Source organism: Myotis yumanensis, unplaced genomic scaffold, assembly GCF_028538775.1.
Source record: "Myotis yumanensis isolate MYYU_CA2020_CCGP unplaced genomic scaffold, mMyoYum1.0.hap1 SCAF_19, whole genome shotgun sequence".
Classification (NCBI taxonomy): Eukaryota; Metazoa; Chordata; class Mammalia; order Chiroptera; family Vespertilionidae; genus Myotis; species Myotis yumanensis.
The window spans coordinates 10447441-10462735 of record NW_027223770.1 but is presented as its reverse complement, the minus strand read 5'-3'; the positions used below and the strand labels follow the sequence as shown (position 1 = coordinate 10462735).

The 15295-nt window shown below is 43.1% G+C and overlaps 1 protein-coding gene and 1 non-coding gene across 2 annotated transcripts in view; both read right to left on the bottom strand.

The window, feature by feature from the left end:
- Positions 1-15092, bottom strand: part of PPTC7 (protein phosphatase targeting COQ7) — a 47921-nt gene extending 32829 nt beyond the window's left edge. The window contains exon 1 of the mRNA XM_070399333.1: positions 14597-15092. Coding sequence (XP_070255434.1) covers positions 14597-14825 — 229 coding nt within the window. The 5' untranslated portion in view covers positions 14826-15092. The remainder of the gene's footprint in view (positions 1-14596) is intronic.
- LOC138998216 (U6 spliceosomal RNA) lies at positions 6488-6595 on the bottom strand. The gene has a single exon (XR_011469088.1). It is a non-coding gene; the product is annotated as a U6 spliceosomal RNA (small nuclear RNA).
- Positions 15093-15295: the final 203 nt, after the last annotated feature.

The window sequence follows — 15295 nt, the reverse complement described above, 5'->3', positions numbered from 1 at the left end:
TTGTGGCGCCACCCCCTGTCACGCACAGAGCAGGGCCAATCAGGGGGTTGGGGCGTTGCCCCCTGTCACTCACAGAGCAGGGCCCATCAGGGGGTTGGGGTGCTGCCCCCTGTCACTCACAGAGCAGGGCCCATCAGGGGGGTTGGGGCTCCATACCCTGTCACACACAGAGCAGGGTCGATCAGGGGGTTGGGGAGTTCCCCCCGTCACACACAGAGCAGGGCCGATCAGGGGGTTGAGGAGCTCCCCCCTGTCACTCACAGAGTAGGGCCGATAGGGGAGTTGGGGCACCACCCCCTGTCACACAGAGAGCAGGGCGGATCAAGGGGTTGGGGCGCTGCACCCTGTCACACTCAGGGCAGGGCCAATGGGGAGGTTATGGCTCTACCTTATCACACGCAGAGCAAGGCCTGTGGAGGGGGGTTGGGGCGCCACCCTCTATTACCCACAGAGCAGGGCCAATCAGGGGGTTGGGGCGCCGCCACTGTCACACTCGGGGCAGGGCCGATGGAGAGGTTACGGCTCTACCCTGTCACACACAGAGCAGGGCCCGTGGGGGGGAGAGGGGGTTGGGGCGCCGCACCCTGTCACACACAGAGCAGGGCCGATCAGGGGGTTGGTGCGCTGCACCCTGTCAAACACAGAGCCGCAGGGCAATCAGGGGATTGGGGAGCTCCCCCTTATCAGGCACAGAGCAGGGCTGATCAGGGGGTTGGGGCGCCTTCCCCTGTCAGGAACAGAGCAGGGCGAATAGGGAGGTTGTGGCCCCGCGCCCTGTCACACACAGAGCTGCAGGGCAATCAGGGGATTGGGGAGCTCCCCCCTATCAGGCACAGAGCAGGGCTGATCAGGGGGTTGGGGCGCCTTCCCCTGTCACACACAGAGCTGCAGGGCGATCAGGGGGTTTGGGCGCTGCCCCCTGTCACGCTGATCCCGGTGCCGGGAGGCATATTACCCTTTTACTATATAGAATAGAGGCCTGGTGAACGGGTAGGGGCCGGCTGGTTTGCCCGGAAGAGTGTCCTGGATCAGGGTGGGGGTCCCCACTGGGGTGCCTGGCCAGGCTGGCTGAGGGGCTGAGGGCTGTTTTCCGGCTGGCAGGTGACTAAAAGCTCCCAACCGCTCCTTGTTTACTTTTTTTTTTTTTTTTTTTTTTATTCTGGGCCAGCTTTAGCTCTGAGGCCTCGCTGCTGAAAACATGGATACAATGTTGCGGTCCGGGGCTGACTGAAAGCCAGTTTCTGGGGTTTTGTTTAGCTTCTATATTTGCAACATAGTACATAGTTGCTTAGAGTTGCAGCTGAGAGGCCGGCAAGTTAGGCGGGGACGTTCGAGTCTGCAGTCCCTGGAGCAAGCAAGCCTCATGTTCGCTTCCAGCTGCCTGGCTGCCAGCCGCCATCTTGGCTGACAGTTAATTTGCATAAGGATATGCTGATTAGCCAATGGGAAGGGTAGCGGTCGTACGCTAATTACCATGTTTCTCTTTTATTAGTGTAGATAGGTATCTCTTAAATGCCTGCTGCCTACTATGTGCCATGGTTCAGACTTAGAAATTTCTCATTTTAAATGGGAAATCTTATAACAACTAGTAATACATAAACAGGCCTAACCATTTTCTTAGGTCACTATTAATCATAGCACCTCTATCATGACTTTTTTCTTTCTCCCTCTCCATATTGTAACCCCCTTCAGGAATGAGTTTCTTTCACACTGCTAACCATCTTCTCATCCTTGGGTGCTAACCTGGTAACTGGCACAACAGTTTTCGATTCTTACTGCACATTGAGATTACTTGTGGAACCCAAGCCCCACTTTCTGAGTCAGCATGCTCAGAGTGGGCCCCGGCCTTTTAGCAAAATATGAAAAACAAACTGCAGAGGAGATCTAATGACTCACTGCTAGAACATTCAGGACTTAGTAAAGGCCAACTGGACACAAATGTTCTTCAAGCCAGGTGATTCTGCCTCTGAAAGCCTCTTGAAGCAAAAATTCCGTTTTCTATTCCCAAACTTGATCCTTCTCTTACATTTCCTAATCCAATTAATGGCAGTCCAACCCACATACACCTCAAGGCTAGAAACCTTAAGGAAGCTATCAAATTCAAAATCTCAAAATCAACTTCAATTCCTCTTTCTCTTTCACCCTCTCTTGGTCCTGCTGATTCTATGTCTGCAGGCCAACTACTTTTCACTGCCCTAGTTAAAGCCCTTTATAGCAAAGACTATTTCAGTAGCTTCCTGATTGGTCTCTTGCCTCCTGTTCTCCTATTATACCCTCTACCATTTTTTTAAACAAGATTGCTATGTCCATGATACTCTTTTAGTCAAATAACTTCCAAGTATATAAACTTACTTACTTTTATATATAAAAACATTCTTTAGAAGGTACACAAGAAACTGATAACACTGGTTCTTTTGGGATAAGAACTTTGCAGCTAGGAGGTCACAGTGACAGGAAAACTTTACTGTGCACCCTTTTTAATTTCGAATACCTTTTGAATTCTGTACCATCTGAACCTGCTGACTTTTCAAAACAGCCAAACCAAATCCAAATCAACAAAAGCATAAATGTTTTTTAAAAAACATTTATAAAAGCTATAAATGTTTATAGCTTCCTACCAAAAAAGCAAAACGACACCCAACTCCTTAACATGACGATTGTGACCTTCAACAATTTGGTCAACCTATATTTTCTAACATCAATTCTCAACTGCCCTCCCATCCCCACCCCACCCAGTTCAAAATACTCTCTTGCTATAAACATCTACAGTTTGGGGAATCTTCTTCTGTGCTGTTGTTGATCCCTCAAACCAGACAGCCTTACCATTCTCCTCCTCAACTACCTCAATTTACCCATCTCCTAAGGCCTGACTCCATGCTTTCACAAAAATCTAATGTGTGTGTATTCTTTTATACTATTCCTGTGTATATGTGCCTTTCCCACCAGCCTATGAAACTTCAGGGCTGAAATCTGTTTTGTTCTTGGTCTTCTCCACAGCACCTGTCAGGGACTAGCAGGAAACAACCAGTAAACAATGAATTCAGTTGACTGTACTGAAAAGTTAGAATACCAATACTCTGGTATACCAACTATTATGAAGAACTCCCAAAAGAGAATGAACTCATTATCTAATCCTAGAGTTCAACAAAGTATTGTGCTCTGGGTCAAAGCTGGCTACAAGACGCTCCTCTCACAGTCAAAAGAAGGTCTAATAGAAAGAACCTTGAAAAACAGTCTGGAGATGACAGCACTACCTGCTTTCTTTGACACTTACTGGCTGTTGAAGACTGGCCAAAACACTTCTTTAAGCTTTAGTTTTCTCATCTGTGAAATAAGGGGCAGAAGGACAAATTCTCTCAAGAGTTCCTTTTTTTAACATCTAAGATTCTGGGATTCTAAGTCACACCTGATTTAGATGGAAAAGCTTTTCTCCTTTAAGCCTGTAAGAAAAAGTCAGGTCAACCATTTTCTTCAATTTGAAATTTTGATAAAAGTTATAGATCAGTATTAATTGACTTCAGTAAATTCAAATTACCTGTAAATAAATTTGTATGTGAAAATGTATTCACAAAACAAACTAACCTTGTCATCCAAAGACCGCTGATTGACTTTTCAGTGAATTCAGAGTACATGAGCATGAAAATCAATGATAAGATCAAAGCTGCCGCTAAAGAAACAAGAGAAGTGGATTTTTTCAAACAACACACACATAAGACATCCCTGTTTAGATTTTCTTATCTCATAGAAACACTAATGACCATATTAACAATTAGTGGTCAACCTCAGGACACGAACAGTTTTCTAGCTCTTATGCAAATAGCTCAAATCTATTTTCTTATTCAAACATTGATGTGAAAACAGCAGCACTTCTTGTTTGCTTCATTCAGCACACTAACCATTTGCATCTATCTCAAATGACAACACAAATTAATCCTTGATTAAGTAAAAAACTTGCTGGATGATGGCACCCTTGAAAGATCAAAATGTACAATCATAGTAGTATAAAAAGAAAAAATTTCCCTTTCTTTTCAAAATAGACTGTTAATGAGTAAAAAAAGAATCAGTGCACAAATGTGTTGGAATTGGTCTGAGTCAAAATAGTACTGGATCCTTCAACAGAAAGCATTCTTTGTAGTAAGTCACTTGTAGTCTCTGGCAAAGTTTTTGCAGTCATTTTGTAGTCCTTGGGATTCATACCAACAATTCAATCAATTCTAGAACTATTCACCAGCAACAAACTTATTTACCTCAAAAACAACTGATTAAGAACCTAGTAAACTATAAATTGTTAACTATGACAGACTCAAGATCAACAGTAAGCTTATTGATGAGAGCAATTTCATAGTAATTAGAAAAGTATAAATTAGCATAATCTGCCCTAACCGGTTTGGCTCAGTGGATAGAGCGTCGTCCTGCGGACTGAAAGGTCCCAGGTTCGATTCTGGTCAAGGGCATGTACCTTGGTTGTAGGCACATCCCCAGTAGGGAGTGTGCAGGAGGCAGTTGATCGATGTTTCTCTCCCATCGATGTTTCTAACTTTCTATCCCTCTCCCTTCCTCTCTGTAAAAAATCAATAAAATATATTTTTTAAAAAAAAATTAGCATAATCTTTCTGGAGAGATCTATTCTAGTATTTATATCAGAGGCCTTGCAAATGTTCATAGCCATTGACACTCAGGAATGCCTCTTTGAGGAACTTATCCTAAGTAAATATTCAGATGCAGACATGTTTATTCTAGTGTTACTTGTGACAGAAAACTGGAAATAATCTAAATATCTAAAAATAGAGGACTGGTTAGATAAATTATGGATTATACTGCAGTGAAGTATGATGCAGTTATGCTTATCAGTATGGAAATATACTGATAAATAAATAAAAGCTACTATTGCTCCCCAACTCCCACCTCAATCCATCCAAAATCCTGTTTGGGATCTTATTCTAAAACATTTAGTATCTTTTCTTTTTTAAATTTTTATTTATTTATTTTTTTAAATATATTTTATTGATTTTTTTACAGAGAGGAAGGGAGAGAGATAGAGAGTTAGAAACATCGATGAGAGAGAAACATCGATCAGCTGCCTCCTGCACATCTCCTACTGGGGATGTGCCCGCAACCCAGGTACATGCCCCTGACCGGAATCGAACCTGGGACCTTTCAGTCCGCAGGCCGACGCTCTATCCACTGAGCCAAACTAGTTTCGGCACTTTTTTAAATTTTTAAATGAAATTGCAAGAGCTAAATTTACACAACATAAAATAACATCATAGAGAAGAACACATAATGTGTAATCTTCATTTAACAATGTGTATACATAAAATTGTATATACACAATGGCTGAGGAAACCACACCTATAGCTTGAGTTATGAATTACAGATGTTTTATACTGTGCTTTCCTGAACATGTGTTACTTTTTTATACTTTTATACACACAAAGCAAAACCACTTATTTAAAAGCACTAAACTTTTGGACCCCACTCCTGGTACCCCCCCAAAAATAAAGTAAAATAAAATAAAATAAAAACACTAAACATGCAGGCAGGAAATTTAGGTTCAAGTCCCAGATATGATACTAGCCGTACTGACCTTATTGATGAGTCAACTTTATAGATGAGGGAACAAACAGATTGAATGGGAAGAATAGCAGTTATTTCATACTTAAAAGATTAAGTAAGCCCTAGCTCAGCAGTTCTCAACCTGTGGGTTGAGACCCCTTTGGCAGTCGAACGACCCTTTCACAGGGGTCGCCTAAGACCATCCTGCATATCAGATATTTACATTACGATTCATAACAGTAGCAACATTAAAGTTATGAAGTAGCAACAAAAATAATTTTATAGTTGGGTCACAACATAAGGAACTGTATTTAAAGGGCCCGAAGGTTGAGAACCACTGCCCTAGCTGGTTTGGCTCAGTCGATAGAGCATCAGCCTGTGGAGTGAAAGATCCTGGATTCAATTCCAGTCAAGGGCATATGCCCGGGTTGCAGGCTCAATTCCCAGTAGGGGGCGTGCAGGAGGCAGCCAATCAATGATTCCCTCTATCACTGATGTTTCTCTCCTCTCTCTCTCTGAAATCAATAAAAATATATTAAAATAAATAAATAAAAGCTACTATTGCTCCCCAACTCCCACCTCAATCCATCCAAAATCCTGTTTGGGATCTTATTCTAAAACATTTAGTATCTTTTCTTTTTTAAATTTTTAAATGAAATTGCAAGAGCTATGCCACTTGCCAACTTACATTTAAATGAGTGTGTGTTAACAGCCCCACATCCTCTGGAGTGGGTCAGCTTTTGCAAAAAGTCTTGATTTACAATGCAATTCTGTGAATTGTTTAGTAATAGAAAAAAACTGGATCTCGGGGAGATAGAAAACTATCAGATTTTTAAAATATCGAACAATTCCCAAACAAGATAGAATACTAAGTTTTATTACTAACTACATGAAAAATAATCCAGGGCCCCAATTCTTGTGTGTGTGTGTGTATGTGTGTGTGTGTGTGTGTGTGTATGTGTACCATCCTTGCGCAGGGGCCATGCTAATCTTCTCTGTATCGTCCCCCTTTTAATATATGTGCTGCCGAAGCAAGCACCCCCAATTCTTAAAATGAGACTTTGAAAGGGAAAATCACAAGGCACACCATTTTTCAACTGGCTAGAATTTCTGGTTTGAAATGTCAAATTTATTTGAAAAGAAAATATTCTTAGCTTACTTTCCCAAAGCATTTTCCTGAAAATTCTGAATCTAAAGCCCCAGGTGAGGCCCCTCTAAAAAGCACAGGGACCTAAGTAAAATGAATTTGATATTTAGCTTGAATCTGACATAAGCGTTTATTCAAAGGACACAGTTGTAGGTCAAATACTCTAACCTGATATAGTGCCTCTTGAGTCACACAGAAGTACAAACTCCATTTGGATACTGTTGCAACCATTCAGGTTATGTATTGCCCAGTTTCAAAAAAGCAGTGCTAAAGTTCAGGGATCAACCTCCTCCCATCCATGTCCTCTCCCTGCCACCAAAACCAACCGTGGTCCCACCACCACTGATAACATCTGCTTCCTACCTTCTGCTACAACTTTTTAAAAATATATATATTTTATTGATTTTTTTACAGAGAGGAAGGGAGAGGGATAGAGAGTTAGAAACATCAATGAGAGAGAAACATCGATCAGCTGCACACTCCCTACTGGGGAAGTGCCCACAACCAAGTTACATGCCCTTGACCGCAATCGAACCTGGGACCCTTGAGTCCGCAGGCTGACGCTCTATCCACTGAGCCAAACCAGTTAGGGCCTGCTACAACTTTTAACCCTTTCACAAAAATATATTTTCTGAAAAGTATAAAAAGGCATGCTTTAAAAACTAACTTGCTCTACAAAAAAGATTCATCTAGAATTCTCTAAGGATATTAACAAATTGAGAGAGAAGCTAGAATTCAGGAAAATTTAAAACTAAATTTGAGAATCTCTAGATTAAAGATTATAAACAAAAACAAAATATGACCAGAATGATCCATTTGTAAGTATATACCCCAGAGAATGGAAAATATTAAATGTAAACTGTAATTGAAAAAAATTTTTTAAAGAAAAGAAAACTTGCCATGGGGATAAATCTCATTCACAGCATGGTGTCTTTAAAAAAAAACAAACCACTGTGGTCCTAGCTAGGTGGCTGAGTTGGTTGGAACGTCGTCCTACCCACCAAAAAGGTTGCAGTTTGATCCCTGATCGGCTTGATATCTCTCTCTCTTCTCTCTCTAAAAACCAATAAAAACATATCCTTGTGCCCTAACTGGTTTGGCTCAGTGGATAGAGCGTCGGCCTGCGGACTGAAAGGTTCCAGGTTTGATTCCGGTCAAGGGCATGTACCTTGGTTGCGGGCACATCCCCAGTAGGAGGTGTGCAGGAGGCAGCTGATTGATGTTTCTAACTCTCTATCCCTCTCCCTTCCTCTCTGTAAAAAATCAATAAAATATATATTAAAAAACAACAACATATCCTTGTATGAAGATTTAATAAAAAAAGAAAAAAGACTGTGAACAAAGGAAAAGTAGCTCTGACAGTATAACAAATGAGGAAATGACTTTAAAAATAATGTGCCTTATAAGAACCTATGAAAAAAGTACAATATATCTACCAGCAAAATGAAAAAAAATATAAGAGAGCAGGAGTTTTAAAAAAAAATAACAGCCCTAACCGGTTTGGCTCAGTGGATAGAGCGTCAGCCTGCAGACGGGTCCCAGATTTGATTCCAGTTAAGGGCATGTACCTTGGTTGCGGGCACATCCCCAGTGGGGGTTGTGCAGGAGGCAGCTGATCGATGTTTCTCTCTCATCGATGTTTCTAACTCTCTATCCCTCTCCCTTCCTCTCTGTAAAAAATCAATAAAATATATTAAAAAAAAACAAACAGCAACCCAGCCGGCATGGCTCGGTGGTTGAGGATCAACCTATGATTCCCTGTTAGGTTACATGCCCAATTTTGCCGGCTCGATCCCCATTGAGGGGTGTGCAGGAGGCAGCCGATCAGTGATTCTCTCTCATCATTGATGTTTATATCTCTCCCCCTCTCCCTTCCTCTCTGAAATCAATATATATATTTAAATGAAAGAAAAAATATAACAACAACATTGGCTGGTTTTGCTCAGTGGTTAGAGTGTCAGCCTCCGGATTGAAGAGTCTCGGATTCGATTCCCGGTCAAGGGCACATACATCAGTTGCAGGCTCGATCCCAGGCTCCCAGGTCAGGTGTGTGTGGGAGGCAACCAATCTACGTGTCTCTCTCATATTGATGTTTCTCTCTCTCTCCCCCCATTCTTTCTTAAAAAATCAATGGAAAAAAGATCTCGGGGTGAAGATTAACTAAAATAAAATAAAATACAATAAAAAACAGCAAAGTTCTTCTGTCCATCAACCCTGTAACCTTATTTATTATAGAATGACAGATCAGAAAAGTCAGGCAACAACTAGTCAGTAACTTTTTTTTTGATCAGTGGCTTCTTAAACGCCGCTATCTCTATGAATCCTAAAAGGTTCTTTTACTAAACTCATTACTCTCACATTTCCTTAACATTCCACAATTTTCTCCTGAATGTGAATAATCACATAGATTATTATGAAATCAGGTATATCTAAAGTACTGCTGATCTTGGAACTTTTACATAACTGATTGTTGCCATTAAAAAATATTTCCCTTGTAGAAAATAATTATGTTAGAACTATATAAAAATGCATTAAACACTATATTCCTCATAAAGTTAGAATTACAATATGACCAGAATGATCCATTTGTAAGTATATACCCCAGAGAATGGAAAATATATATTTACACAAAAGCCTATACATGAATGTGTCATAGCAGCACTATTCACAACAGCCAAAAAGTGAAAATTACCCAATATCCATTTATAGATGAGTGAAAAAAATGTGGTATATCCATACAATGGAATATTATTCAGCTATAAAAAGGAATGGAGTACTAATACATACAATGTGGATGAACCTTGAAAATAGTATACCAAGTGAAAATGCCAGACACAAAGATTGAATATAATATAATTCCATATATACGAAGTGTCCAAAATAGGCAAATCTAGAGTCAGAATCTACTTTCTGTTGTCAGGAGTTGAGGGAGTGACTCCTAATTGGTAGGGAGTTTCTTTTGGAGTGATGAATATGTTTTGAAACAAGTTAATGGTGGTGTCGCACAACCCTGTGAATATAAGAAATGCCACTGAATTTTTTACTTTGAAAGTTGAGTGATATGGCAGGTGAATTATTATCTCGATTTTTAAAAATTCAATCAGGATCCTGTCTACAGTCAATAGATATATCAGGCTAAAATTTGACTTTCAAAAAATTATAAATATAAAAATAATAAGACTGGTTTCTTGATGCAGTTTGAAATCTAGCTGAGGAAAATTCCACAGAGGACTTTTTATTTTTTTTTACTTTTATTTTTTTAAAATATATTTTATTGATTTTTTACAGAGAGGAAGTAAGAGAGATAGAGAGTTAGAAACATCGATGACAGAGAAACATCGATCAGCTGCCTCCTACACATCTCCCACTGGGGATGTGCCCGCAACCCAGGTACATGCCTCTGACCGGAATCGAACCTGGGACCCTTCAGTCCGCAGGCTGACGCTCCATCCACTGAGCCAAACCGGTTTCGGCAACACAGAGGGCTTTTTAAAAGGCTACAATTAGTGGCCATACACACTCTCCCAAGGTGACTACTTTGTTAAAAGGACAACTCACTTTCAGATATGGAGGTTCTACCAAATACATTAAAATTATCATGGACTGTTGGAAAACATCAAATTCTACCTCATCTATTCACTTCGTAAATAAAATTTTGATCTTGACATTGTTCATGTAATCCTTATACCTTCCAACAACTACTTTTTAAAAAAAATATATTTTATTGATTTTTTACAGAGAGGAAGGGAGAGGGATAGAGAGTTAGAAACATCGATGAGAGAGAAACATCGATCAGTTGCCTCCTGTACACTCCCTATTGGGGATGTGCCCGCAACCAAGGTATATGCCCTTGACCGGAATCAAACCCGGGACCCTTGAGTCCACAGGCCGAGACTCTATCCATTGAGCCAAACCGGTTAGGGCTCCAACAACTATTTTTAAGACTGGTGAGCCCTGACCGGTTTGGCTCAGTGGATAGAGTGACGGCCTGCAGACTGAAGGGTCCCGGGTTCGATTCCAGTCAAGGGCATGTACCTTGGTTTCAGGCACATCCCCAGTGGGGGGTGTGCAGGAGGCAGCTGGTCGATGTTTCTCTCCCATCGATGTTTCTAACTCTCTATCCCTCTCCCTTCCTCTCTGTAAAAAATCAATAAAAAAAATAAAGACTGGTGTTACTCACAAAACACTTGGCCACAATTCAAATCAAGTCCAAAGGCTAAAATATGAAATTGCTGTCTTTCTTCCTTTTTTAAGATTTCAAGTTAAATCAAGCTTAAATCAACATCCCACACTTTTATAAGAATTACTTTACAGCCTTAGCTGGTTTGGCTCAATGGATAAAGCATCGGCCTGTGGATTGAAGGGTCCCAGGTTCAATTCTGGTCAAGGGCACATGCCCGGTTGCAGGCTCAATCCCCAGTGCAAGAGGCAGCCGATCCATGACTCATTGATGTTTCTATCTCCCTCACTTCCTCTCTGAAATCAATAAAAATATATTTTTAAAAAAGAACTACTTTACAACTCAATATTCCAAGGTCAGAATTTACATGGCACAGACCATGCTGCCATTCTTTAAAGAAGTGATTTCAGTAAACTGTGGTTTAGTATGCAGGAGCTTTTGTTGCATTTTAATTATGAGTCATAAAGTGAATAAAGAAGTTGCAAACACACACACATACCCTTAAGCAGAAAAAGCATTAGAAGGATAAACAATAGCTGAAGTCAGACTGGTTTTGAATTCATATATCTTGTCAAGGAAACTTAACCAGTGTTGTTACGGGAAGGGCTGGGACAGGGAGTCTTGGTGCTAGCCCTAGTTCTGCCACCAACTAGCGAAGTAACCCAGCAAAGTCATTTGATCCTCTGTAGGCCACCGTTTTTTCATCAGTAAAATGAAAGAACTGGACTCCACAGTTACTGAGTCTTAAACTCTCATCAGGCTTTAATTCTATTCTTAAGTAGCTTAGGGCTGTAGGAGGCCCAGTAATTACACACTAGGCAACTCCCGCAATTACACACTAGGCAGTTCTGATATTTTTGTGGACTTAGGCATCCATACTATATAGAGTAAGAGAACTACTAACTACAGGGAAGAAGGAAAAAGAAAAGTGCAAACAGCTCCTGCTGGTTCTGGTTTACTCCTGTTGGACCTAATAAAGAGAAAGCACCTTGGCCAACTTTCCATTGAATAGGAGTGGTTCCTATGTCTCACCACACCCATTATAGTTGGTTTTTCCTAAAAGAAATCCAGTGGGACTCTAAAAAATGCCGTAAAGCATCAAATACCTTTAGTCACTGCATGACTAATAGAACAGATCAATTCTAAATTAAAGAAATAAAACAGCTTTCCCTTTCTATACAGAAAAAAAATAACAGCTTTCATTCCACAGTCAAGTAGCCCTAGATGACCAGTGAGTTCCACAAATACTTAGCAATAAACAGTGTCAATCCAAACAAAATAAATTATCTATAGAACTAGAAAGTTCAAAACACTGAGGTTCAACATAGCATGATCATTCAACATAACCTTTTGATACAATTCAGTTTAAAACTCCAACTTCCAGAGTAAAAAGCAGTATTGAAGACTGCTGAGATTCATCACCTCTTTCACAGCAAGAGATAATCAAGCCTGTGATGATAGAAGACACCATCATAAGTACTGGTTTGTGTAAGTCAAAGATCAGTTAAATGAGGCCAACAGAAGTTGTTTCAGGTGGCTTCCAAGATGACTTTCCAGAAGAGCTCCAAAACAACACGACAGTCCTAGAGAACCTGTCTCCCCCTGATGTGCACAGAACACACACACACTTTTAAAATAGCTCTTTGTCAAATATAGTTGAAGAAGCCTGGCCACATTCCTTTCAGGAGGGATATAAAGCTGTGGTTTAAAATCTGGAACCCATGCTTGGACCTCTAGATACTACATGGATGGACTTCATGAAGTCAGTAAATTCCCTGAATGAGCCCTTGGGCACTCAAAAACTCTCAGAGACTATACACAAGCGGAAGTTATGAACCACTGATTTAAAGCCAGATATAACACAGAAGAAATCTACTGGAGGTGTCCATATGAATAAGACAGGAAGTAATATCTGCTATTTGAGGTGCAAAATAACAAGGGGTGCCGTCATTTCAAAGCAGAACAAAATACGATCTGATGGTCAGAATTCCTTGAGGGTCAGATAGTCCACTCCCTTCATCCTTTAGTCTAGATGAGGAAAATGAGCTGAGAGACTTTTGCCCAAAACCACAGAATCACAGGGCTAGTAAGTTGCAAAGCTGAGTACCAAATCAGGCCAGGTTTCTGCCAAGATGCTATGTTGATACTTTTTTCAGAGTGGGTTTGAGCAAAATTTCACAAATCTTTCATAAAAGCCAGCACATAGCAAATCTATAAGGGGGAACCTTTGTGGCTCATTATCCCCTATCCTGTTGCACTATGACTGCAATTTGAAAAAGCAGCACAGGTCACAAGCTCATTGAGTGAAGCACTCCTAAATGTAATGGAAAAAGACAGCCACTGACAGCCTTTTAATAAAGATACTGAATCAAGGTCAAATTGACTTCAGATTTGTAGCATTTCAATCTGCAAGCTCCTCAACCTTCTAAGGAGTCTGCCTTCCTCTTTTAAAAGTTAACATCTAGAGTGTTGCTTAAACATTGAATGACTTTTTCAACCCAGGTAATGGGGCCATTTATAAATTAAATTGAGAGCAACCTTTCCAGTTCCATGTTCACAAATATTACATGTAGTAGAAGCAAAGATAATAGGCAGTTACTCTGAGATCAAATTAAAAAGTAATTATTGTCATAAAAAGTTACAGGACCATTTGTTCCAATGCCAAACTCTGCCTCAGCCTATGAAGTTTAAGGTAATCAAAAACTCAATCTCACCTGCGAAGTGAAACCAAAGTGACATTTGAACCCAAGTTCAATGACAGCATGTCCTTCAATTTCAAAGTGGTTTATTAAAAGACATGTCATGGCACAGGATTCTATGGCATGTACAGGGTCTTTAAAGACGCACATTATGGTAAAGTTTGTGATCTCTATTGAGCCCTTTCTGCAAGCTCTCACCCTAGTCTCCCACCTCCAAAGGTGTAACAGGAATAGGCCTTGCGAAGCACCTGTGGCCTCAAAGGCTTTCACCAGTTCTCCAGGCTTTCTTGGCTGCCGTCTAGAAGAAGGTCTGACCATTCTATTTTGGGGCAAGGAGACTCTTCCTCCACCCGCGGTGACCTCAAGTGGGCAAGAACAGTTTGGGGTAAGGCACTGTGAGTGTTTTTTTTCACCAGGCCGGGGGCCCCCACTGCGAGACTCGGGAAGACTCGGAAAAAGGATGGAGATCTGGTCGCAATAGAGGCGGCAAAAGAATGCGGCTGGGCTGCCGGGCTCACGACAGTCTGTCTGCTCGGGATCCAGCAGCCCCAGGCCGGGCTGTGGCGTCGGGATCACTCGAAGCAGCAGAGATTCCCCGGGACACGCAGAGGGAGGGCGGAGGGAGGGCACCGGAGCGAGGTTACGAGCCTGCAGGTGTCTGCGCGGGGAGGGGACGAGGTCGTCCGGGGCTGGCACAGCCAAGTGACTAAGCGTGCGGCTCTGAACTCGAACAAACCGGTCACACTCTCAGGCTGCATAACCTTGAGTTCGTGGCTTGACCGCTCTGCGCCTCAGTTTCCCCGCCTCTAAAATGGGGGTTGGTCAAGCGGAAAACGCACCTCGGAGCGCTTGGCACGGCGCCTGGCACATCGTAAGCGCTCCCGACATGAGAGCTACTACGGGCTCTCGGGCTCCGCTCGCTGCTCAGAGAAAAGAGGGAAGTCCCGAGCAGGGGAGTCCCCAGAAGGCGGATTCCGGGCTGGGGGTGGGGGAGAGCCCGGCCGGGGGACTCACCAAGTACGTCCGCTGAACGGTGCCGGGCCACGAAGCACGCGTCGTCCCCGTAGCACGCACCCTTCTTGAGGAGGCCCTTACGGAAGTCCTTGCCAAAGCCGCAGCCGGCCGTCACCAGCCCGTAGTCGCCGCCGCTGCCGCCGCCGCCGCCGGCCCTGGGGTCGGTCTGCGAGAGGCCGCCGAGCACGGCGCGGGCTACCAGCCGCCCGTACGAGAGGACCGAGAACATCGCCGCCGCCGCCCCCCCAAGGAGGCGGGGGGCCCGAGAAGCAGGAGGACGCGGAGGCCCGGAGCCGGTTCTCTCTTCAGCCGCAGCCGCGCCGCCGCTCGGGCGCTCCTCAGGGCGGCGCGCAGTCACTGCCGCCGCCCGTGCCCGCCTCGCGGAGCCTCGCACACGCCCCGCCGCGCGAACCGGAGCCAGAGCGAGGTCAAAGCCGGCGGCACCTCCGCCTCAGCCCGACTGGGGTCCCGGCTGCAGCCACCGCTGCCGCCGCCATCTTCCGCTCCACTAGCGTGTTCCGGGCCGCGCCGGGAGCACCGCCCCCTCTGTGGCCCCGCCCACATCCCCGCCCATTATTCGCGGCTTTGCCCAAGCCCCGCCCCTCGGGCTCGGTGCCCTTCGCAATCACCCAGGTCGAGAGTGCGCAGAGGGTGTGGACGCAATGTCTCCTGGGAGTTGTAGTCGCTTTTTACTTCACT